At 37.2% G+C, this 27,356-nt stretch overlaps 1 protein-coding gene and 1 long non-coding RNA gene across 5 annotated transcripts; one reads left to right on the top strand and one right to left on the bottom strand.

The window, feature by feature from the left end:
- Positions 1-413: 413 nt before the first annotated feature.
- LOC136266564 (uncharacterized) lies at positions 414-2,850 on the top strand. The gene is made up of 3 exons (XR_010706170.1): positions 414-1,238; positions 1,296-1,387; positions 1,801-2,850. It is a non-coding gene; the product is annotated as an uncharacterized lncRNA (long non-coding RNA).
- A 5,867-nt stretch (positions 2,851-8,717) lies between these two features.
- LOC136266210 (receptor-type tyrosine-protein phosphatase S-like) lies at positions 8,718-19,324 on the bottom strand. 4 transcript variants are annotated; one of them, XM_066061215.1, is made up of 14 exons: positions 19,156-19,324; positions 18,106-18,335; positions 16,017-16,099; positions 15,433-15,732; positions 14,687-14,968; positions 13,890-13,966; positions 12,030-12,243; positions 11,515-11,814; positions 11,175-11,297; positions 10,778-10,847; positions 10,398-10,451; positions 9,325-9,363; positions 9,247-9,270; positions 8,718-8,771 (listed from the first exon to the last, which is right to left on the bottom strand). In XM_066061215.1, the coding sequence occupies exons 2-11, from the start codon at positions 18,201-18,203 to the stop codon at positions 10,436-10,438; spliced, it is 1,563 nt and encodes a 520-aa protein (XP_065917287.1). In that variant the 5' UTR covers positions 18,204-18,335; positions 19,156-19,324; the 3' UTR covers positions 8,718-8,771; positions 9,247-9,270; positions 9,325-9,363; positions 10,398-10,435. The 4 variants fall into 4 exon arrangements, with proteins under 4 accessions (XP_065917287.1, XP_065917305.1, XP_065917296.1 ...); XM_066061233.1 differs by lacking the exon at positions 18,106-18,335; XM_066061224.1 differs by lacking the exons at positions 18,106-18,335; positions 19,156-19,324 and adding an exon at positions 16,556-17,629.
- Positions 19,325-27,356: the final 8,032 nt, after the last annotated feature.

The following is a 27,356-nucleotide window of genomic DNA, read 5'->3' as shown; positions in this document are numbered from 1 at the left end:
ACTAGACTAATCATTAGAGGACTACATTTGAATTATAAAGTTAAAGCTATGGCCCATCTGCATGGGCTAGTAGTTAATGCTACTGAAATTACTTTGGTTACAGAAGCATTAGTAACAGTTATAATCTGAACAGCTATATAATCAAGGACAAAACTAGCTATAGTTAGAAACATTTTATTAGTGTGGCATATATACCTAATATTAGAGTTAAGAGTAGTGTGACTGCTCTATTGGAATCCCTGACTGCTCTATTAGAGTATCTCGATCTTTTGCAGTAAAAAATAAGTGTCTTGCTGGGTCACATGCACTTAAGCACCTGTAATATTAATAATAGTCCTCATAAACTAGGGTTCCAGGTTTACCATGCGGGCGGGTGACCAGAAACTAAGGTTTGACTTGGTGTGGCCTATACATATTATTATAGTTACGTTATTTTATGGGTAATATGTAACTGTAACTAAATAGTTCCGTTGCAAGCAATACGTAATATGTAACTAGTTAAAAAGTAACTGTCCCAATACTGATGGTACATTATGGGTGATACTTAAAAAATAAATTCTTTGTATATATTTGTATGCCTTGCTCTAGAAGGCTACTTTCTGTGTGAATACATGCACTATAGTGTCTACATACAGTAGTGTAGAGAATTACAAAATGCTGTGCATTAGGTTTAATTATGATAGAGACACTTACAAAACCGTCATGAGAAACAACTACCCACGTGCTCATCTCTCGATGGTAACAGTTAATGTACTATATGTTATCAGTAGTGTATTCCAGAAGCATGCTATTTATAAAACTGCAAAATGGTTTGTTCATAGTCTCCTCCTAGTTATTTCACAAAAATTTTTGAAATTCTTGTTATACAATTGAATCAATGAAATGGCTGCATGACACTTATTCTTTGTTACAAAGAGAGTTTTACTAAAGTTAGTGATCAGTTATTATAAAGTAATAGTCTGGACAATTGTGCTATTGGCTTCTGTTGTTTTCAAACCCACAATCGATGAGAGATACATACATAAAAATGAAATAAGGTGTTTACAGTGAGCAAAGTGCACGCAAAGTCTTCTTGACAGCCCTTGAGCTGAGTGTGTAGTTATTATGTCATCACAATATTGGAACGTTGCAGTAGCAAATAATCTAGCTACAACTACATATATTCTAACACATTTGCATACTCCACAGTTGACGACTGATGATCTGCTATGCTGTGACTACTGAGTGATCATGTATAGGTGAGTGGGTGGGAGTGATCATGTCATACTATGGTAAGTTCCTCTCCTCAAACTCAGAATTCCTGCCAGGAGTCATAATGATATTCCAGTACACCCCTGCCTTTGGTCAAGGATGTCACCTTTTCTTTTTGAGGCTGGGACCACATAAGGTAAGAATTAGCTATATTCTGTGTTTGTGTGTTGTGTGTCTAGTGTTGTATTGAGTAGTGTTGTGTGTAGGTCAGAGTATTTGCTAAGGCAATATAGTGCTCCATTGGCCCAATATGAACTCAATTGGCCCACATATCTCATGCCCTCTGCTCCAGCATTATAACTAATTCACTGGCCCAGTGGTATACCACTAGTGGAGCAGTAAATGTGTAAAATGGGCTGGTTTGGCTCAGAGTCTAATTTCTTATCAAAAACCCTGGTGTAGGTTCCAGGTTTGATGCCTGGTCATGCAAAATTGGTTTTGTTGTTGTTACCTTGTACAAGAAGCATAGCCTACTCATATTTAATTTTTTTAAATTGAAATTGCTTCATTTTAACATTCTACATGTTAATAAGTAAAGTGTCTGTGCAGGTAAAGATGTGAGGTAAGGCTGGACCTGAGTGTGCTCACCGTGGTGCAGCAGGAAAGGTACTGTGTCTGTGTGTTTGTGATTAGACCATCTTATCGAATTTTCATTTACTAACCAGTGATAATTACAAAGAGACCACCTCTCTGGTTAAATTAACAGGCTTCTCAATAATTATAACCCACAATCACATATGGCAGGGCCTGCTTTAAAAGTAACTGTTGGATATCCCTGTTCAGGCAATGCTGATCACTTAAAGGCTTGTTTGGCAGCAACAATATCACTTATCTAATGTACAGTTCTGCCGGCCAAGCTATTTTTTAACTTTTTGTATCTTTTATAGCCACCATAAAATGATGGCCAAATAGGAAGTGTGTTGTGTGGTGTGGTGAACTAATGGTACTGTACAAATTATCAGTGAAGAGGGTTTGATATATACTATGACTGTAGTTTTCAATGATGTGAAATTTGTGAGCAAAAGAGCCATTATGAAAAGATCATTATTCATGGAAAATCCCCATATATTAAAAAAGTTTCACACATATGTTCTAATAAATATTAGTAAAGCTATGTAGGCAATAAATCAATACCAAAATGCTATGTGCAAGTGGTCACATTCATCTGTGAGACATGGTACAGTCTCCTGTGGGTTACTAGTCCTGCCCCAGGATGATTTGCTTGCACTGACTCCTAGCACTTGGGTTGCGCGCAAGTGTCCCAGTGCTGGCTCACTGGGTAAGCGTCACTGTCCTAGCATGGTAGCCAAAATGGCTGTGCGTGTCTATGTATATATGTCTGTGTGTCTGTGTGTACTCTTGATGTCACATACTGTATATACTTAAGCAGCTTTAAAATAATAAGTATGGATAAGGCTATCATGCTGACAATCACTTCAAGTATCTATAGCTGGTAGATTATACAGGCAAATGTGAATGGGTCTTAACATAATTTGATATCCCTGGATGTTGTTATATTGAACTAAATAAGATGGTACTAATCTGAATTAAATAGCTATAAATGTTGACACTTAAATTCTATACAATTTGTGATCCACTCTAAATAATGAATTTACCTTGTATATATATATATATATATATATATATATATATATATATATATATATATGCATGCATGCAGCAGGGATGTGCCCACAATGGTCGGCAGTGGTCGGGACCAACCACCACTCAGATAAAATAGCCACCACTCAACCAAAAATAACCACCACTATTACTCACCATTCAGTACAAATGCACCACTAACTTTTGTAATTATAGCCATCCTAAACCTCAAGTCTGTTTTATAGCCACCACTATTCTAAACCTGGGCACATCCCTGCATGCAATGTTTATACACATGCATATGTGATTGGGCCTGTGAAAATAGAGACCACTTAGAATTTGTATAAACTTTCATGACGCTAACTTTTACATTATCATGCTATTGCCATGCTACTGTCAGCCCTTGTTAAACATTTAATTTGCTACATATATAATACAAGTTACAAAATCGAATATTATGATCTGTTGTGTGGCTGGGTTCAGTATGTGCCCACATGCCCTTACTATTGTATCACTGTATGCCATGACGACCCTCCCCTCACTATAGTATTCTATCACTGTATGCCGTGACGACCCTCCCCTCACTACAGTGTTGTATCACTATATGCCGTGATGACCCTCCCCTCACTATACTAGTGTATCACTGTATGCCGTGACGACCCTCCCCTCACTGTACTATTGTACCACTGTATGCCGTGACAACCCTCCCCTCGCTGTACTATTGTATCACTGTATGCCATGACGACCCTCCCCTCACTATACTATTGTATCACTGTATGCCATGACGACCCTCCCCTCACTATACTAGTGTATCACTGTATGCCATGACGACCCTCCCCTCACTATACTAGTGTATCACTGTATGCCATGACGACCCTCCCCTCACTGTACTATTGTACCACTGTATGCCGTGACAACCCTCCCCTCGCTGTACTATTGTATCACTGTATGCCGTGATGACCCTCCCCTCACTATAGTGTTGTATCACCGTATGCCATGATGACCCTCCCCTCACTATACTAGTGTATCACTGTATGCCATGACGACCCTCCCCTCACTGTACTATTGTACCACTGTATGCCGTGACAACCCTCCCCTCGCTGTACTATTGTATCACTGTATGCCGTGATGACCCTCCCCTCACTATAGTGTTGTATCACTGTATGCCGTGATGACCCTCCCCTCACTATACTAGTGTATCACTGTATGCCGTGACGACCCTCCCCTCACTATACTAGTGTATCACTGTATGCCGTGATGACCCTCTCCTCACTATACTAGTGTACCACTGTATGCCGTGACGACCCTCCCCTCACTATACTAGTGTATCACTGTATGCCATGACGACCCTCCCCTCACTATACTAGTGTATCACTGTATGCCGTGATGACCCTCCCCTCACTATAGTGTTGTATCACTGTATGCCATGACGACCCTCCTCTCACTATACTAGTGTATCACTGTATGCCGTGATGACCCTCCCCTCACTATACTAGTGTATCACTGTATGCCATGACGACCCTCCCCTCACTATACTAGTGTATCACTGTATGCCGTGACGACCCTCCCCTCACTATACTAGTGTATCACTGTATGCCATGACGACCCTCCCCTCACTGTACTATTGTACCACTGTATGCCGTGACAACCCTCCCCTCGCTGTACTATTGTATCACTGTATGCCATGATGACCCTCCCCTCACTATAGTGTTGTATCACTGTATGCCGTGATGACCCTCCCCTCACTATACTAGTGTATCACTGTATGCCGTGATGACCCTCTCCTCACTATACTAGTGTATCACTGTATGCCGTGACGACCCTCCCCTCACTATACTAGTGTATCACTGTATGCCATGACGACCCTCCCCTCACTATACTAGTGTATCACTGTATGCCGTGATGACCCTCCCCTCACTATACTAGTGTATCACTGTATGCCATGACGACCCTCCCCTCACTATACTAGTGTATCACTGTATGCCGTGATGACCCTCCCCTCACTCCCCTCACTAAACTGACATTCCAGTGTACCTTATGTATATATATATATATATATATATATATGGAAAAGAATGTGCACACAGTAATTATTTATGTTGTTTGTTACTGTTTGAGTCACAGCTTTACTGACTGTTCTATTAGGGAGTACCAATCTGTTTTTTTAGAGCTTGAAATAGGCCATCTAATAAATATGCTAGCATTATGCTGGCATAGCACTTCAGCCTATTACGCTGCATATTTGACGCAGGTCTACATACAGACACACACTGTGATACATATACTTTTAATGATTGATTGAACACACCAATGACTGTTGTGAGAATTATTGTGACGATTTTTTCATTACTGAGTTTGAGTATAATGATGGTGAATTTCTTTATGGCGTATGCTGTCAAGTGTTAGTAACAGCTGTAGATAGGGTACAATAATCAATAATAGGCTGATTTTGCTGGCAACATAAATCATTGTATATAGACTCTCAATGCTTGCTATAGCTAGTATTGATCAATAACAAAATTGAAGGGTTTACCTTCAAGTTATGTGCACTACATGAGCTAATGAATTCAATAATGAATCATGTTAAAGAAAATCAATGAACATGTAGTACAGTACCTCAGTGGCTATGTGCAGTAAAAAGAGATACAACTCTGGGTTGCTTAGATGTATATAAAAAGGGTGTGCATTGATGGTAGCTGCAATGATGTTAATGCTAATACCAGGTTACAAGGATACGACAATTGTATAATGAAGCCATGATAGTATTATTGCATAGTGACTTAATGGTTGTAACATAAGTTGATTTACACTTTATTGGCTACATCTCTTTGAAGGGGATGACACATACAGTCCAAGCAATCAACCAAGTCAAGGGTTTGTCATACTATTTATGCATTATTCAAGAAACGTCAACCGACCCTTGGTTGCAGCTCTGACTAATGTAATTAGCTAACAGCTACGTACATATAAAAAACCTTGCTGTTAAATGTCACCTTTAATTTCGTTCTCCAATTGTACACAAAACAATGTTTTGTTAATTTTTACAAAAAAAATTACGCATATAGCTATGCACATAAAAATTAAAACAGGATTGAGTGAAATGCAGAAGAGACTGTAATTAAAATTTGTGTACTGTACAAAGTTGATTGGTATAAAGCAATGTCTAGAAATCAATATGTCAACTTCTCCATATATGTCTGCTACTTTCTATGAGGAGTTTTCTTGTCTGCTATAAAAGAAAGAAATATGAATATACTACGTTTACAAATTAATTGCATATACACTATACATATTATTAATGTGGTCACTGGAAAGACAAATTTTATTACTATTGACAAGAGACCTGATTTTTTCTCTCTCAATAAATAGACATATTATAGCTACATGAGCAAACAAGTACACTATTGAATTTTCACTGTTAATACCAGCCATACACTTGTTTTTACACAAGGCCCTGCGGTAAGCTACACAAGTGGTTTGAAGTGTTGACGAAGCCTCTACGTAGCATTATAGAGTTTGCAACATAATAGAAAGTAGTCACATGACACTGAGGAAATCACTCCTTATAAATCAAGGCTTTCCATCTACTTAAAAATAGTTATTCTTTAAGTGGAATTCTAGGCTTACGAACACTTTTTGCCTACCTTAACACAGGCCAATAAACTTATAAACAATACAAAAGTTTTGTACATGTTGCAAAATTATCACATTGTCATGCAAGATCATGAAATATTGTGATAAAACTGTATGATAGTAGTAACACAGTTCCATGTACCTTGAGTCAATCTTCACATCAGAATAGTTAACTGGTGGTACTGGTACGGGCATGACTGTAAGTCTCTTGTCATCAAAGTCAGCCAATTCCACGTAATTGGTTTTGTTGTGTTTCTGTGAGTGAAAAACAAAAAAAAATATTGATGCCATCATAAGTGTCACATTGCATTTGTAAAACAACATTAAATACATGTATTTGTTGCAATGAAATGAAGACGTTTTATTCAAGTAGTTTCATTTTACTACACAGTATTTTTACTAAGTAATGGTTAGTGTTTCTTACACATAGAGTAACAGAAATTACCATTGTGTCCATTATAGATTGTGGGGTTTTACTGTAGAATAAAAGCATTGTATTTTGGTACCACCATTGGATATACCATATACCATTTAAACTTTAAAGTATCAACTAATTCAATTTTGACATGAGCATTAAATAATAGTTGGACATTGAAACACAGGTTTCTATGGAATCTAGAAACTTGAAAGGCCCTGTGTTGTGGAGCACAAGTGAAGGAAGGGCGCTACTACAGTGCCTGAGGGTTTCTAAATCCCATAGAGTCATGTGTTTCGATGTCTAACTAATTTAGACCATGTTTGTGAGTAGAACAAGCCCCCTGTAACTTGTAACGGTACTTAATGCCCATGTATTGCCAATGTTACAGGTGTGTAATTGCTTTGTTTTGTATCACCCCAGAGACAGGGATCTATTGAAACATGAACAAGGGATCTACAGGATTTAGATACCTGTAAGTAGTCAATGAAGTATTTCAACTTGCTGTGGTCTAAAGTTAATTTTGAATTTTTATAATTGGTTATGAGTGCATTATCCACAATCATTCTTAGCTACCACTGACCTTCTTCATGTCGACAACTGCATAGGCTTCTGACTTTGTTGACTAAATGAAAATAAACAGAGAAGAATGGTAATAAAAGGCAAATGTGTTTAACATAGATCTCATGTAAAACTTGAACGCAATACCACATGTGCAAATTCAGTTCTACATGCATTGCTTAAACTAGGCTTGAACCAATTATGCTTTGACACAACATTGCAGAAGTGTACACAAGAATTCTGAAAAGGGGTTTCCACAGCTAAGTGACTGTTATATTAGAGTAGTTAATTTGACTGACTGCCTTATTAGGGTATATTGATCTTTTGCAATAAACTTGTTGTTATAATACAATTACTGCACTAAAGTGTTATTGCTATTGTGTGAGACACCACTGCTTAACTAACATAAAGATTTATAAAAGGTTCTGTTTAACGATGAATCCAAAATTTTGGAAACCTAAAGTACCATGTTCTCCATGTTCCGTGTAAAATCCAAAGGTGTTTCCTGAAACCCCTAGAAACCCCCCCCCCTGGTGTGCCCCTTTGTTGAGCAGTGCTCAACTATGCTAAATTCATGCTTTACAAATCAAGATTATGCTCAAGAACTGACTATTATTAGAATTCATCAGCATTTTTTGTATTGGAGTAAGTGACTGCTCTATTAGAGTATTTTGATATTATTTTGTGTACAGCATATAGACAGCCAAGAAAAATGAGTACATTATTTGCTTTCACTTGGGTAAATGTATTGCACAAAAAATCATCCTACTATGCTGGCATATACTTGATGTTTTCAATAGCCTACAACGCTCGAATTATTTTGTGCAATAATATTACGATGACTGCTCTATTAGAGTATCTCGATCTTTTCATACAAATTCAAGTAGCTGAAAAGTTGTCCAGCCAATGCCGGACTGTATCACTGTGGGCTCCGGCCCTACTTACTACAGCCATAGATTCTATTATGTGTGGTACAGTAATGCTGTCTAGTAGTAAAAAATTCAGGGTGCCAAAACTCAGGCCTGCTCAGCTGGCATATAATGCTGGCATATTTGCACATACGTATGTGTTACCATACTGTACAACTAACTCCTTGACCTAAACCCTGTAATTATGTTGTCTACCTATTACGGTTGCTGTATAGTAAAGATCAGTTGTAGCAGAAAAACTCCAATGGTCAGTCAAACGCAACAGACAATACATGTTGCCGTAATATATTCCACTGTATCAAGATGGATACATACTACACAATTACCATTTCAAGCTCCGTTGATTCAGTTAAAGTCGTTGTGAGTGCTAACTTGTCTTCCTACAATACAAAACAGGACAATAACACACACTATGCATAACACACATAATGTTGTGTATATTCCACTAAATGTTTCACTGGCAATGTACTATCAAAAATAGTTTAGTAATATAATGGTTGCAATCGGCCAAAAAAATTGATACCTTGGTGTGGTAGTAAATCAGTTAACAACTCAATGCAATACTGTACATCAAGAAATGGTTAATGTTCAATGTGTTTATACTTGTCACAGTGGCAAGCAAAAACAGGGATATATGCCTATTGAAAGGACTGAGCAAGGTATTCCATGCTAACCATTTATGATGTAACTATTCAACTAAGAATGTGTAATATCTCAGCTGCTACTACCTTAACCCTAAATTTAATATGGTACTTCCACAGCATTGTTCATGCAACAATAATCAGTAATTCCTGATCTATGGTACTTTACGTCATAATACAAATACTTAATGATGTAATAGGTACTTAATTTTACCTCTGTACTATCAGACTCCTTGTTCTGTAAAATAGAAAAATAATTTAAATCTTCACAAGAACATAATCAATTACATACCGGCTTTTTGATGTCGGCAACTTCGCTATATCCTTGAGTCTATATAATAACAAACAATATCACTATTAGATGCACTTACACAATAGTAAACTTTACAGATAAGTGAGACAACAAAATCAAAAGTTAAGATATAAAACAGTATTGAACATACGTTACCGTATAGTGTGTTTCTCTTGCAGAAAATTTATTTGAAAAATAAAACATGCGATACCTAATTTTGTGAGGTAACAAAGGTCACACGAATTCATTGCAAGTTCTAATAATTGTTCACGTACAAGATGCAAAGCATGAAGTTGAGGTCTCAAATAGATGTGTTTCCTTGTATAATATCCACAATTAATTTATACTGAGGTTCAAGAAGCAAGAGTGGTTGTTTTACATAACTACTCTTGTTTACTCTATTACAGTCACCAGGAGGTTATTGTGAAATTTCAGAGTTTGATAAGCAGGTATGTATATAATTGGCATACTTGTAAAAATGTTTGTTTATTGTTGCTTTTTTTGTTTGTGTAGAGCAATGGATCATGCAGTAAAGAGGTAAACCCCCTGTGTGTGATTGTAATGCTGTATAGCAGTTTAATCTCACAATAAAAAAATTATTAAAATACGTAGTGATGTATTTGATTTTTTTTTTTGTCATGAAGCTTGTATCAGCAATTTTTAGTAGCTGTAAACAATTATCCAGTCATTACGCATGTACATAAACAAGCCTCTGATTTGTTGGCAAACGTTCCAACATAGCATTTTATAGGTGGAGTGCACAAACGTGGAGAGGATTGTGACATTGTATGTAAGGACTGTTACAGTGTTTGGAAGTAAAATCAATCTAATTAAACAGTCACTTGGAAGGAGCTGTTAATTATTTTTATTAACGGTGAAAATAATCTATCTTAGAGCTTTTAAATTTCTGGGGGCTACCCCTCAAGATCTGTTGTAAGCTGAACGTATGACGTTTTATGGTCAAAATTGGCCCCCTCACTTATGGCTTGCTCCAATACCTCTGATACTAACAACCGATTAAATTATAAACACAAATATTTACTAGTGTACTACATCAAGTGTACATGCTGTACCTTATTTGGTGATGAGTCAAGTTTAGTGTATTGTACGGTTACCACAGGTGTGTCCTGCAGGTAGGAAGTTATATGTAAATGTTGTGCACTTGATAAACCATTAGATGTACACATCTAGTAATAAACAGAAGCCAAACACAGTTAAAGTATACATCACAAACATCTAACCATGAATATATTGTGTTGTATATTGCAATGCTACCATAGAGAAACTTTTCAGAAAATTTGCCATAGCTAGAAGGCATCTAAACATGTTTTTATCTAGATGACTGCCACAATGACATGATATTTTCTTGTAATTCTGCTAAGCTAATCTATACTACTATATATGCAGTAGATACTATATCACTGACACATTGTTACTACATACTATAACATACTGGGTAGTCAGTCTGATCCTTGATAGTTTCAGTGGTAGACATGGGTATGGTGTGATTGTTGCCATTAGATCTGTGTTAATAAAACACACATTACTAACATTCTGGTATTATGAAAAGGTGTTAGGGTGGCTGCTAAAGTAGACACCTTTTTTGTTGCATTCAAGACAAAGTACAATGCACAATAGTACACATACCCTTTACATACTTGTGTATGTATACGCATACATAATGTGTGTAGTAAATGAGAATTCTATACATACAGTATTTTGCAATTATGGGACAAGTGTATGAGCACAGCACGATTTAAATAAAGTCTCATAGTGAGATGTCACCAACCGCTTTTCTATACAAAAAAAAATTTATCTATAGCAGTTATAAATCTATGCACTACACTCACTTCTCCTCTTCAAGGCACACGACACAATCATCACTAACACACCAACTATCACACCAACTATCGCAACAGCATTAACTACCACAATGATGTATATTATGGTGTAGTCATCGGAGGAACTTGAAGCTAAAGGAGGATAGATGCAACAGTTAAATACAGACAAGTACTTTTTAAGGCACATTACACAAAATATTATGTCACACAGAAAAGGGTGGCCAAAGATGATAAAGTGAGCTTTGAACAGCTTGTATTAGAGTGACCTATGCATGACGAATGTGTTTTCCCTGGATACAAAATGCACTCTTGCACTAATGAAATGACAACACACACGTAATACACTTACAGGAACTTTCAGAATTTGACCTTGGTGGGACTGATAGTGTTTGTTCAAAGCTGTAATCTTCCAGGGCCTCACCAGTATCTGCTCTGACCACTCGTACAGAAATGTGATAATCAGTATCAGGTGAGATTCTTAGTTCACTATGACCATTGAACACTTTAGAAGTGGTGTCCTTGCATGTTGTACAGTTTATAGTAACACTACAATCAACTGGTGGAATGGACTCAGTCACATCACATGACACAAAGACAACTTTGTTTTTAGGGAGTAGTGTGATTCTAACTGACTTGAGCCATTCAACAACTGTGTGGGTATATATAGTTAGTTACACGATAACGATAAGCAACTACAGTACTACAAATTATTGCCACAAAATCTTCTCAGGCATTGACAGTTATATCTTGTTTACATTTAATAAAAGGAAGCAGAAAGGTACAAATAAAGAAAAACAAATATACTTGGTAAACTATACATTACGTGTATCATTGGGATGTAACAGTGGTCACAATTTACCTTACCAAAATAAGTCTTGATTGCATCACTGAATCCAATACTGTTTAAACTAAGGACAGAGACAGTGTAAAACTCTCTAATTCTTAACTCAACTTGATCATCCAAACTAAGGTTTGTTACATTAGACAATACTTGGTGAAAAGTTCTCATTCTGTCTTTGCCAGATAAGATCACTACATATCCATATAAAGCAGGCATATTGTCTGTCAATGGTGAAGGCTGCACAGACAGAACAGGTTTCAGTATTGTATACATCATATTGAAATGTACTATGTGCAATGATAATCAGTCACTACAATGCAATGTATACAATGTGTATACTGTGCTATGATTTCTGTTTGGTATGGGTGAAGTCTGTAGTTTCTGTATTATATATACATAGACTGTTGTGCTTTACATACAGTCTAATAGGGTGCTGCTGATTTTAAACTACAGTATTTGGTTTTCACACCATCAGTCTTGACCACAGTAATACAGTACTTACACAGTCTTTTAAAGCTAATATATCCAAAACATCTGTATGAAGGACATGATATGCTGCCAACACAATTTTGCCTTTAATGGAAACATTAGAAGCTACTTCTTCATATCTCACTATACCACAGTATTACATAGCAATTGCAATTATTAGCACTGGTCACCTTTGGACCAAAAGTGCTATATAGGCAATGGAATACTATCATCAAATAGCTGGTTGGAGAAGTGGCCTTTCTATAACTAGTGTCAGCGACATAGGTTCCTATCACCACACACACATGCACACACACATGCACAGATGTACACACACCTATACCACATGTACACACACCTATACCACATGCACACACGCATGCATTCAGGCATGCACACACACACACACACACACACACACACACACACACACACACACACACACACACACACACACACACACACACACACACACACACACACACACACACACACACACACACACACACACACACACACACACACACACACACACACACACACACACACACACACACACACACACACACACACACACACACACACACACACACACACACACACACACACACACACACACACACACACACACACACACACACACACACACACACACACACACACACACACACACACACACACACACACACACACACACACACACACACACACACACACACACACACACACACACACACACACACACACACACACACACACACACACACACACACACACACACACACACACACACACACACACACACACACACACACACACACACACACACACACACACACACACACACACACACACACACACACACACACACACACACACACACACACACACACACACACACACACACACACACACACACACACACACACACACACACACACACACACACACACACACACACACACACACACACACACACACACACACACACACACACACACACACACACACACACACACACACACACACACACACACACACACACACACACACACACACACACACACACACACACACACACACACACACACACACACACACACACACACACACACACACACACACACACACACACACACACACACACACACACACACACACACACACACACACACACACACACACACACACACACACACACACACACACACACACACACACACACACACACACACACACACACACACACACACACACACACACACACACACACACACACACACACACACACACACACACACACACACACACACACACACACACACACACACACACACACACACACACACACACACACACACACACACACACACACACACACACACACACACACACACACACACACACACACTCACATTCCAAGTTAGGGTAACAACAGGCTTGTAATCAACAAACTTTGAGGTGACTATCAAGTCTCTTGGAGGAGAAGGCACTAAAACGTCAAACAACAAACAATTCACAGTGTACATGTGTAGAACATATGTTATCAGGATAATCATGCATATCATGTACTTCATAGAAGTGATCAGAAATTAAATCAGTCATTTATCAGTACACACATACCTGGTTTCTATAATATATACTAATACATGAAAACCAGATTAATACAGAAACTTGTACCATACATACACATACATAATTACTTAGAAATGTATCACACATGCATCATAGCATACAAGGCCAGCCTACAATATCATTACAACTGCTTGCTGCTTAGCCAAACACAATATGTGCAACAACATCTGCTGATGATGTGTGACAGATCTGAGATTTGTTATGGTATAGTGTACAGCCCATAGGAAGGACTTGGTAATCACTAGTTTACAATGTTAGCAGTTTTGTGGTGACCAGACAAATTAGTAAAAGCTACTGTATAAGTATAAGCACTAAAAAAACAGTAAGAATATATGCATAGCCACTTAGTGAAGTGAACTGCACAGTCTTCATACGATACATTAGCCAAGTTGATAGGCTGTGGTTTCTCCATTGGGAGAAATGTACAGTAAATTTGTTTGATAAAAATCAAATGAGTGGCCAAACACTGAGTTGGAAAAAAGTTTTAATGGTCAAACAGCTCAGCACAACTATATACACCACAAAATCATGCTTGATATCAATAGTATAAAGCTCAGCACATACAGTGTACACTAACCTGAAGGAGTTAAGGTAGTTACATTAGAAGTAACAACAGTTGCTGGTCCAGCATTGTTAATAGCCAACACTGTCACTTCATATTGAGTATTACTATCAAGATCAGTGAAACTGATAGTATTACTAGTAGTGGTTCTCTCCTCCACCAATTCTGTTGTCCCATCAGATAAGGTCACATTGTATGTCACATCACCACATGAGGTATGGCTGAATGTGTCCCATGATATTACCAGTGAGGTCAGTCTCCTTTCTAACGCCTTGATAATTGGTAGGGTTGGGGGACCTGTAAGGAGTGAAATGTGAAAATAAAATCCCATTTCCCTGTTGAATCTAATACGTAAGTATGTAACTTGAACTCTACTATGCAGAACAAAAATTCTGTAAATCTACTGTAGAGTATTAAAATAAATCAACTATAGACAACCTCATGTTTTTATTATGGCCTGAACATGTGACTACAGTATGTGCAAGTAATTCTTGGACTTTATTGTCATGCACATTTTAAGTCTGATGTAACAAGCTCAGTGATCATGATGTGGTGTTCTAATGGCTAAATCACTATGGCATACATGCTCATGCTTTTAATTGTTACACCAACTACTTTAACCCTTACATGTGCCATGTGGTGCCGCTTAGTACCTGTACCTTGCATGCTGCATGGCTATATTATCAAAAGGTTTATATGTATATGGGTGCAGAGTAAGTGCATTTTGTTATACACCTACATACACTGCTACTGGATCTTACCCATTACTGTAAGTGTGCCATTTGAGCTATACACTGGTGGTGATATGGGTAATTCACACTGGATAGTTGTTTCATTCATTTCTTCACTAACAGAATTAATAGTTAATATAGTGTCTTCACTATTGGAGACCACTGGTAAGTGATACATATTGCTATCCACAATTTCACTAGGAGAATGTGATACTCCACCAATTATCCAGGTTGGTGATAGATTAGCAATGTGAATATACCCACAAGTGATGTTAACTTCATCTCCGACACACACTACATTATCTTGTGGTGGAATGGTAATATCAAGATCTGTATATAAACATGTTGAATACTAAATACTTTAAAATTGTTTGTTTCTGTTGAAGGAAATAATTTCACCAAACCATCATGTTAGATCACTAACATGCTTGGATTAGCAGGTAAGACAGGTTTACTCTTACAAGCTACACAAGTACAGTTGCAATGAAATAATTGTGTACTGCAGTATATAGCCTTCCCAAAATACATTAACCAGTGTGCATAACAGTGCCTAAGTCTTTCAATGTTAAAATAAATTCATTGTCAGCAATGGAGTTACATACAGGTAGCAATACCTTGTTGATCAGAGTCTGGAAATGAGATCAGCAGTAACATCAAAACAAGTTGGCAATAATTTTCCTTGAACATGATGATGATGCTGTATAGATAGATGACACACAATAATAGAACTAAACTATATGCTGGAACTTATATAGCTAATAATATAATGTGTACTCAGCAGTTTACTGACACAGGATGCATTATTATGTAATGTGGTATACAGCTTAACCATAGGATTTAAAAGTACTTGTAAAGAAAACTTAAGACTACACACAGGCCAAACTTTAATTTATGATTTCACAAACAGCCATATTGATAAATTTTGACATTACAGAAGAAACCAAGAAGCAAGCCACACTTTAATTAGGCCCTTGTTTAACCTTTTTAAAATAATCCCCCTTAACTCATAAAGCTCTCAACTTTTTGAATTTCTTAAACTTAATTAATTCTAATTTTGTAAAAACAGTACAATGTAGGAACAAGGCTACAAAACATATACTGCTACATATTACAGTACTGGCAACCAAAGCAGCCATTTTTAGCTATGTTCTACCTTTTACACAGTCCTACATATATTCAACTTTTTGAAGACAGATGCTGGTCCATTCTTACGTGATAGACAACAGAAGAATTCATTGATGTGCTACTGATGAATCAACACTTTGTACATGGAAATGGGAAACACAGGAAGACAAAGGTAAGTTCATGAAGATGCATTTATTTTATCAATTGTGTAAAACATGCAAAAGAACACAAAGCAGTATAAAAGCCTATAAAAGATATCAGTTACATATGTAGCTACTCAGTCAGCCATTAGAAACTTCCGTTACACTTAAATTCCATAGAATCTTATTGGATATGTTTCTGGTCACTCCAAAGGGATGTTTGGGTGTGATTCAATACTAGTCGACACAAAGGAAAAGGTCAGGCTGGTTTTAGATAGATATTTTAAGAAAACGTTCACTTTCATGATTCCTACTATACTGTCATACAGTACTAGCAAAAGTTAACCACTATTATTAACTCTTGGTACATACTGTGTGGCAATGATTCTAAGGATTGCTCAAAGCCTTATTGCTTAAAATTAGATATTTTCATTGTTTTCTGAAGATGAAAGCTATACCTTAGATGCAAAAGTTTAGGTTGCTCTGAAGACACGTTCCAGTTTGATTTAGTAGATTATGGACCTCATGAAGGAAAGTGAAGCTAGTTTTTGGCTGACAATTCTTGGTAGAGAAGTGTTTCGAGTCATGATTGTTCACTAAACTCAAAGCTTTCAAATTATGTATTACGGTATTTCGAATAGCATCACCAGGTAAACAATTAAATCCTTTGGTGCTTGTGCATGAGCAACAAAAATACATACCCACAGAAAAGCACCACCTAAACAAAATAATGTCTTATAGACTAGAATTAAAAGGGAAAATTCAGTGTAGTTCCTAATGTAGCTGCACCAGCAGAAGCCAGTGATTGACCCAGCTCACTCAGCAGCTCATTGAACTATCAACCCTAACATAGCAGTTGCATCAGCAACTAGCTAAGTACAGTCAGCAACCAGCTCACTACACTCAGCAACTACCTCAGCTTTGACTCATCTCATAGCTACATGAGCACATGCACACACAGTACCTTAGGTCATTTTCATGTTTGTGTATAAATATGTTGTACAGTTGTACTTTTATTAGTTGTGCTCAAGTTGTGTTAGAGTGGTGGTCCAACCGAACATGCTCCTTCAACCACAAGCAACCGCTCTCCCATATGGCACCTTGCCATACTGTGAACATCAACAATGTGGCAATGTTGCATTCAGCTAACATATATCATGAATAAAACAATCACCTATTTATTTATTTATAAAAAAATAACTGAATGGTACTTCCTTTCTCAGTATACATCTTTACTAATGACCATGAAGTACTGTAGATTATGAATGATACCATGAGACAATAATGTGACTCTCTTGGACAGTGAGTATTACAATACAACTATAGCTATGCAATACATGAAAGATCACAAGCACTGCCACCAATAGTACAGTTTATTGACAATTGCATAAAATTAATTTTAACTACAATTTGATGAGTTGCTATAATAACTGTTTACCTTGCTGCTGACAAAATAACCACCAAAAAGCCATCCCCTGACCACATGAATATCAAGGCTTGTGGTTGTACCAATTGTAGGCAAGACATTGCTAGCATAAACACCTTTTAAAGAAGCCAGATAATCAATACTTGTATCATATTCATTGCTGTGAACAACCATCCCATGAAGGATGATATCATCATTTGAATAGAGGAAAGTGACACAAGAATAGTGCTTTGCAAACATACCTGAAAGAAATCATACATAATCTATCTAGCAGGCATGCATATTGAACCATGCTAAACCAATAAAATGGAAGCATTAGCCTTAAATGAGTACCCATACAGTTTAACAGTAAAGTTAAAGCACTGCCACAAATGCAATATGTAAAAAACAGCACAAGGGCATGGGCAAGAGACTAATATAGCATGCTGAGTACTGTATTCAGCTCAAGACCACACCCTGGTGCAATTTTTCCCATACTGCACAAGCGTGGCAGTGCTTTAACTAGTTTAAAGTGCTTTCTGGTTGACTTTGTTCAGAGCATTCATTTTGTTGACTCAAACTGCAATCAATACCAGAAATTTGAGGTCATGGGCCTACTGATTAAAAATTAAATTGACATACAGTGTTGGATTGGCAATACATCTCAAATAGCGGTGTACAATGTCCGCTCTGTAGTGAAGGTAATGAAATATGTATAAATAGAGGCTAAATGACCCATTTGGTAGGACTGAAGTCCGTCTACATGTGGCAATACAGACTATGGTTCAGTAGGCCCAAATGTATGGGTTTAACCATAGTTTTGTAATTGTAATTGTAATTGTAATATTTAAACAGGGATTCCACTCAGTGAAAAACACTGATTTTCAGTGGAGCCCTGCGAAACAAGCATACATACATACATACACAAATACATATATACATACATACATACATACATAAACATACAACACAAAAGGGTATACAAAGAACAGTACACAAAACTACACAGATACAATCAACTAAATTTATCATGATATAACCGTACAAATTTAGATAAGTTTAACATACAATAAACTCACTCACCCTACGAAGTAGGTTGAATCTGTATGTAACCAATCATTTTCACCTTATTATTAACGCGTAGGCTAAAACCTTCGCTAAATACAGCCATCTACTTGTGGTTCCAGGCCGTCCATAAATGTCCAGCGATGCTCCAACAAATTAGAAACTGCTTCAGTCTTTGACGTATTGCCTACGTCATCGTCATTAATAGGCAAATCCAGCACTGACCTTACTTAGAAAGCTCAATCCAACTAATTATAGGTGTTCTGTTTTCTCCAGCACGTAAACTACGAAAGTAGTAGCTAGCTGAAACCGGCGCCAAATGAGATATATAGTCTACTTTTCAGGGTATATTAAAATCACGTACATCGAACTAGAAAATGCTTGTAATAAAATCAGCAGATTATGATGGGTGTTCTTTTTTAAACTAAGGAGTTTTGAGCATATATGCACGTACACAGTGCAAAACCTAGAGCATGCTCTCGTCTAGGGGGGTCTCCCACAGAAGATTTTTTGAGAATTAAGTTACCCATCCACTAAGGTTAAATCTGGTGTAAATCTGGACCAAAAATTGCTCGACTAGTTATGCTAGCGATAATAACAAAGCAAAACGACTGAAATATGATGTGATAGACCAGCTTCCTACAGGACAAGACATTTATGGCATACGCGTTGTGATACAGACTACATTATAGTCAATCAACTCAATTAATTTAAAAATGCAATAACACGCACACATGCATGCACATTATAAACAATCATCAGTTTAGTCGGTGACTTGTGGCTTCCGGATGAATGGTTTTGTATAGACGAGCTGCAGGCTATAAAGGAACATGTACTTGTAAATTACAACAGAAATTGAAAAAAAAGAAACAAAGAAACAAACAGTTTATATCTCACACCATGTTCCTTAACTGAGAAAGTTTAAGCACACAAACAGTTATTTTGAGTATCCCTTTGATTTGGTTAGCACTCTAATTTATGAGGTATAAATGTGCCATGATTAAACCATGCACACACAGACAGAGACACACACTACATACACAGTATGGCTTTGAAAGTGTACTAAGTGGAAGCAAATTTTGAGGTTAGTGCAAGATAATATTGTGGTTAGGGACTAAATGGCTTCAAACCCTTTGGAATGTGTTGGTTTCAATCATTAGACATTTATTCCAACATATGCATAGCTTTAAAAACATCGCATTCAAAAGTGATTGTATTGTATGAATATTTTACAGGTTGTCTACACTAATGCACACGACCAAAAAATGTACTAAATTTCTGGTAATGTGAGAACAAAAAGGTGCATCAAAAATTCTCAAAAGTGAAAAAAACCTGGTTGGGGTTCAGGAATTTGTGCAAGTCACCACAGTTGTTTGTCTGTGGTTTTGACAGTAATGTAGCTCAACTTTTCAGTGATTCTTCCTACACCAGTGGCTTCATGGCCCTATAAAAGCATGTATTGATTTGCTATACAACAATGCTCGTGTTGCCAGATGACCTGTGGACGACAATATAATGACAACCAAGTATTAAACAATAGTGCCATTCATGCCCTGCAACATGAATGGTGATATCGTTTTTAATACCATGCACCATCTTGCAAAGTATATCATAATTATGGGAAGCATGCAGGTGCTCCAGAACCTCCAGAACTGCAGTAGCTAAACTACTGTAGTAATACAACACACGGGTGTGAACAATGTGGATGGTTCTACTATAGTAGTACCTGTCCTATTATGTAGGCTATACATGGAGCATCATTTGATAATATCTTGACCACAAAAGACATTAATTTATTGGTATCCTGCCCTACAATGCAGAAGTTGCCATATTGAAACAATACTACACTCCCTAATGTTCCCTTTACTACACTACAAACCGCATGCAAACAGCTAAAAATAAAAAGTGGATTTTTTCTCAAGAAAATTAGCATTTCAACCAACCAGACGTTTAGTGGTGATGGCAAAAGTGTTAACAGCAGACACATGTGGTTTGGCTCCAATATAAGTTTGGGAAAAGGTCATAATGGATACAACACTTTTATGGCTTTCCCACAGGAAATGTATGGAGAAAATTTTGATTGGCTGTAAATATTGTGTTGGATATTTGAACAAAATGATTTTGAAATATTTTTAGCGGGTCAAGCAGTACAAATGATCCAAATTTCAAGATAGTGTGAATGTGATTTATTAAATGGTTTTGAGGATCCAGCTCAAAGCGTACATACTATAATGATGTAGTTGAAGTGTGATGTATGTCCTCCAATAGTACCTGGTATTTTACTGTTGGAGTACTGGCTTACGTATGTTAAGGGGATTGTGATGGTGGCTTAATTTATGCTAGTATTACAGTGCATTTGGGTAATTGTGTGCATACGTATGTGCTATCTTACTATATGCCAGTTGCATGTGTGCCATAGAGAAGGCTACTAACAGGATTGTGAAAGTGTGGCTTGGATAAAAGTCTCCTGCATGTGTACATGAGTTACATACTTTGTAACGATTATGGGCCAACATTTCATGTGTATCTTTTTTGACTGTGTCCCCTGCATGCATTGTCTGAAACATAAGATTATTAGTTAGACGCCTTGAAATTGGTACCTGTACATTAAGATTTATTGGGTCCAAATGGATTTTGTACAATATACTAATGAACAAGACGTCTACTAGCATGGAGTGTACCATCATAAAGAAGTCTGGCTAACCAGTTGTTATAGCCTGAGTTTGTATTGAAAGTGACTAACAAGTTATAAGCTGTATTTCACCACGTAGCCGTATTTTGAGACAGCAATATATCAAATTCATGTATGGTAAGTACATACTGGAAATGTTTTTTAGCAACTGTCATGGCAACAGTTGCTAAGCAATTGTTGGCAGGGATTACCAATTTTATGAATTATGCTTTTTGTTTCTTTTTCCTTACAGTCAGTTGTGTCCATGTACAAACTGAAGACTTGCAAGGAGAGATTAATGCAATTGTTAGGGTAAACTGATACAAATAGTTACATATGCAGACTTTAGCTTATCGTCATTGTATATTGTATAGCAGGAGAATAGCATACTCAGTTTAAAGTACCGTCCAAGCAGGGCCGGAGCCCAGAGATTTTGAGTGGTCCGGCCATCCATGGACTAGGTCATAGTCATGCACACTACTTTTTATTGATTTGATGTAATTTTTAGATTATCTGCTTTCATGTGATACTCAACTGAGCGTGCTAAGCAAACATAGTATGCCAAGCTAAGGGGATCTGGGGGCATGCTCCCCCAGGGAAATTTTTGAAAATAGATGCTCTGAAATGGCATCTGGAAGCTATTTAACATGCAAATCCTCTTTCTCCTTAATTGTTAACATCAAGGATATATTCTGACAATTTTGTACTACAGTACCAATTAATTCAATTTTTTACTTTCAAAATTTCAGTGAAAGCTTAGTTCTTTGAGATACAGAAGCCATTGGGATTGTGGCAAATGCATGCATGATCAATTAGCCAATGCAGTGCCATGCAGATAACTCACTGGAGTGATTTGAGGACAATTAGCATAGGTGTAATGGCTTAGACTATAAGAAGAACAGTGGCTATATTCTATACCGAATACTCTATTAGAGTATTGCGATGACTGTTCTATTAGAGTATATTATGATGACTGCTCTATTAGAGTATTTCGATCTTTTTACAAATTCAAGTAGCTGAAAAGTGGTCCGGCCAATGCCGGTGTCACAGTGATATATGTTTCCCCGGGTAACGTGTTTCCCGCACACATATCCCTAGGGATCCGTGTTTCCCCGCACACATATCACTAACTCGCTAGCGACCTACAAGTCACAGTGATATGTGTTTCCCCGGGTAATATGTTTCCCCTTTATAAAGTCATGTGCAACGTACGTAGTGTTATAGCATATAGGCGCGCATGCACTTTTAATAATCATAGCTAGCCATACCTATACAACTAATACTATAATAATTATACATGTTGATGGAGGAAATCAAGCCATTCACTGGCATTCAACTATAACTGCTAAACTGTTCTGTGATTTGGCTATGTAGCTATAGCATCAGTTTAATAAAACAGTAGCTACAAGTGTATACATGTATATACAATAAAATACTATCTCTAGCTATATAGAGTAAATCATGTGATTGCAGCTATGTATAACTAATCAATGTAGCTACAGCTTTGGCATGCAGTCAGTCATTATCTACCCCCTTGCCGGTTCTATCTGGGGTTCCCCAAGGGAGTATTTTGGGACCCCTACTCTTCATTATTTACATGAATGATTTACCATCTTGTGTTACCATCAGTAAAACTTTACTATTCAGCATAATTATATGATCACTAATAATACAAATACTCATAAAACCACCTTATAAACATCTTTCCAAGGTATTATCAGTGGATTTATGCTAAAGTTTATGCAACAAGCAATGGCGGATCCAGGATGGGGCATTTGGGGCAAATGCCCCCCCCCCCCCCCCCTTCAAGAAATTGCATACAAGATCAAGATACTCTAATAGAGCAGTCAATTACTCTAATAAAGCAGTCACAATGTTTATGAGGCAGTGCAACTTACTTATGAAGCTATAAATAGGATTTCATTTTACATAACATACGTGATATAATATATTTGGTAAAGGATAACTAGCTATTATTGTTGTGACTTTTTTTTTTTTTTTGCTCTTCAACTGTTTCAGCAAGGTGCCCCCCCTCTTCCAGACTCTGGATCCGCCCCTGACAAGGACCTGGATCAGCATTGGAGGTGTACAAGATCGAGATACTCTAATAGAGCAGTCAGATAACTACTCTAATAGAACATTCACTGGAAACATGTAGTTGGTTCTGTTATGAAATTTTTCCAAATCTGCCTACACCTATACATACAATGAAGTGTATTGGTCTGTTTAAAGGGCTTCATTCATCTACTTGTGTAGTTAATATGTATGACAATACTTAATTCAGGTACACAATTTCCATTGAAAATGCTCTCAGATTCTATCTTGTATTGTTCAAATTTCAAAATTTTCCACTTTCAACATTCTTATTCTAACATGCACCTATTCAGTGTTGTGCAATTGTGAGAGGGGTGCATCATGTACTTGGTTGTCTGTACCTACCCAAACTTTTCCATTAGCAAAATGCTTCAGAGAGCCATACCTATAATCCAAAGGCAGTATATATAATCTACAGGCAGAAAATAATTATTATGAATTTTATGTGGGAATGTCTCCAAATTGCAGTATTTTAGCATCTATTTTCAAAATTTCCTGGGGGGGGGGGGGGGGGGGGGGGACATTCCCCCAGGCTCCTCTAGTTCCAGTATGCTTTTGCTGGGAAGTGTGCTTTGCACACCTCTACCCAAGAGATTAGTACCTTGAGTTAGCCCCCCCTTTATAAATCCTAGATCCGCCCCTGTCAAGGACATCACACTTATTGAGCAGGTCCAGAGAAGAGCAACAAAGTTTATTTTAAATGACTATAGTTCTGATTATTAGTATAGCTAGCTAGTATAATTATTGTATTAGCTTATATAGTAGCTATATAGCTAGTTAGCTAACTATAGCTATATACATGCAATATGCATGGGTGTCTATTAGCTAGATATAGCAATATATCTACTGAATGGTTGGATCGCGTACTGTTTGCAACTAGCCATAGGACCTTGGAGTTACTGCACGATGGCTATATCTTAGTGGGAAACACGGATCCCTGGTGATATATGTGCGGGGAAACACGAATCCCTAGGGATATGTGTGTGCGGTGAAATATTTAAAAAATCGCTACGGGAAACACATATCACTGACAGCTTTTGGTGGGAAACACGGATCCCTAGTGATATGTGTGCGGGGAAACACGGATCCCTAGGGATATGTGTGCGGGAAACACGTTACCCGGGGAAACATATATCACTGTGACACCGGACCGGCCGGACCGTGGGCTCCGGCCCTGCCAAGTTCTAAAAAAAATTGAAAAATGTTTTATTACACAGTACTATACTGTACTGTTACTGTCATTGTACTGTATGACTGTAGTACTTTTCATGTACTGTATGTTAAAATAGTTGTAAGGAATCTGAAACTCAATAGGGTGAAAAGTTGTATAGCGTTGTACGCATATGCTAAGCAAGATTCTTAATGCTGCTAACCATATAATTACCTAGTCTACTATGCATCATTTATGATATTTAACTTGGTGTTAATCATATTGCATGTTATTTGTCTATGGATGTCATGATTCATATTAATTTTGGTCACCAGCCAAATGGTTTGTATAGCAAAGTATAAGGTCTACATATATGCATGCAGGTCTACGTACAATATAAGGTCTACATTAAAAATAAGAAAGGTTTCTTCACTTCAGTCTCAACTTTGATTCCTTCATCATTAGGGACCCGCCGATTATGCTGGCATAATTATGAGCATAATAGGTGCCTGAAAGCATTGAGCATAATGCTAGCATAATAGGTAGATATTTTGTAAAAGTATGAATTCTTGCTTATAACCCTCACAGAAAGATCGATATACTCTAATAGAACAGTCAGTAACTCTAATAGAACAATCACATAGCTGACTGTTCTATTAGAGTATATCGATCTTTTCTGTGATATGCATTTTAACAAGTAAGTTTGTGCTTCAGCCACTATAATTTATTCGTAAACTGGAAATTATTAGCAGAGCATGGTAACTGAGGCATAAATAATTGGGCATAATTTGAGCATAATAGGTAAGTATTGAGATATATTTAAGCATGATAGGTAAATTTTTGAGCAGTACAGCATAGCATAATAGGTAAAATTATGAGCATAATCGGCGGGTCCCTATTCATCATACACACTGAAGCAATTTATTCCAGCTAAAAAACTCACATGGATTCTGAATTGTTAAACTGCAGCTGCTTGGCTCTACAATTGGCTTAAAGCTAGCTAGCTATCCATATCTATTCTAGTAGTACGTACAGTGAAGTCTGTCTGATCAGGTCACCATCTGCTGAAATTGTGCCACCCATGAACCAACTGTATATAATATCATCTGTGAAAAATAATCTACATCATCTAGCTTAATACAGCCACCAGCTTATAAGGTGACTCAGGTGAGCATCTGAAATTTTGATCATTACGTATAATACCTGCAATGAATTCAACTATTCCTACTATACAGTTAACAAATTCATCGATATAATAGTGCTAACATAACTTTTGGCTCTAACTTCTGCCTTGCAGTTGCCTTATAAATTATGATCCCTATCTCATTTTTTTTTATATTTGATCTATACTGCATGTTGTCGAAATTCGCTCAATTTTTATTAAATAGCTGTGGTACATTAAAATTAACATGCGTACTAGCACATGTACAAATCACACATTGCATTGTATGGTAAGTTGTATTATTAATTTTATCATACTACATACAAGAGACATAATGGATGGTAGCTAGCTAGTGATTGTTCTATTAGAATATTTGACTGTTTCACCAGTAACACCAAGATCTCTAGTAACACCAGGTAAACACCAGTAGACAAACAGAAGTACAATGGTTATAGTTTGAAATATCCAACTAATAAATATGCTGGCATAGCACTCCAGCCTATTATGCTGCATATTTGATGCAGGTCTACACACAGACACACACTGCGATACATATACGTTTAATGAATGATTGATTGAACACACCAATCACTGTTGTGAGAATTATTGTGATGATTTTTCATTACTGAGTTTGAGTATAATGATGGTGAATTTCTTTATGGCATATGCTGTCAAGAATTGGTTACAGCTGTGGATAGGGTACAATAATCAATAATAGGCTGATATTGCTGGCAACATAAATCATTGTGCATAGATTCAATGCTAGCTATAGCTAGTGTTGATCAGTAGCAAAATTGAATGAATCATGTTAAAGAAAGTCAATGGACATGTAGTACAGTACCTCAGTGGCTACGTATGGTAAAAAAGAGATGCAACTCTGGGTTGCTTAGATGCATACAAAAGGGGTGTGCATCAATGGAAGCTACAATGATGTTAATGCTAAATCAGATTACAAGGATGTGATGACTATGTAATGAAGCCATGATAGTATTATTGCATGGTGGCTTAAGGGTTGTAATTATTATGTTGTTTTACACTTTGATGGCTACACCTCTTTGAAGGGGATGACATAGTCCAAAACTATGTACATATAACAAACCTTGCTGTTAAATGACAGCTTTCATTCTCCAATCATACACAAA

This window comes from Dysidea avara, chromosome 1, assembly GCF_963678975.1.
Source record: "Dysidea avara chromosome 1, odDysAvar1.4, whole genome shotgun sequence".
In the NCBI taxonomy this organism is placed as follows: domain Eukaryota; kingdom Metazoa; phylum Porifera; class Demospongiae; order Dictyoceratida; family Dysideidae; genus Dysidea; species Dysidea avara.
The sequence above is the reverse complement of the archived record's forward strand: the minus strand, read 5'-3'. Positions and strand labels throughout refer to the sequence as shown.

Bases quoted from the DNA above. Each gene is read 5' to 3' on its own strand.
- LOC136266210 (XM_066061215.1), bottom strand. From the start codon at position 18,203: ATGCTAGCAATGTCTTGCCTACAATTGGTACAACCACAAGCCTTGATA. The intron at 11,298-11,514 runs GTAAGTGTATTA...ATCCTCCTTTAG, and splicing joins GTCAAATTCTGAAAGTTCCT to CTTCAAGTTCCTCCGATGAC. The intron at 10,848-11,174 runs GTGAGTGTAGTG...TTATTAACACAG, and splicing joins GTGTGCCTTGAAGAGGAGAA to ATCTAATGGCAACAATCACA.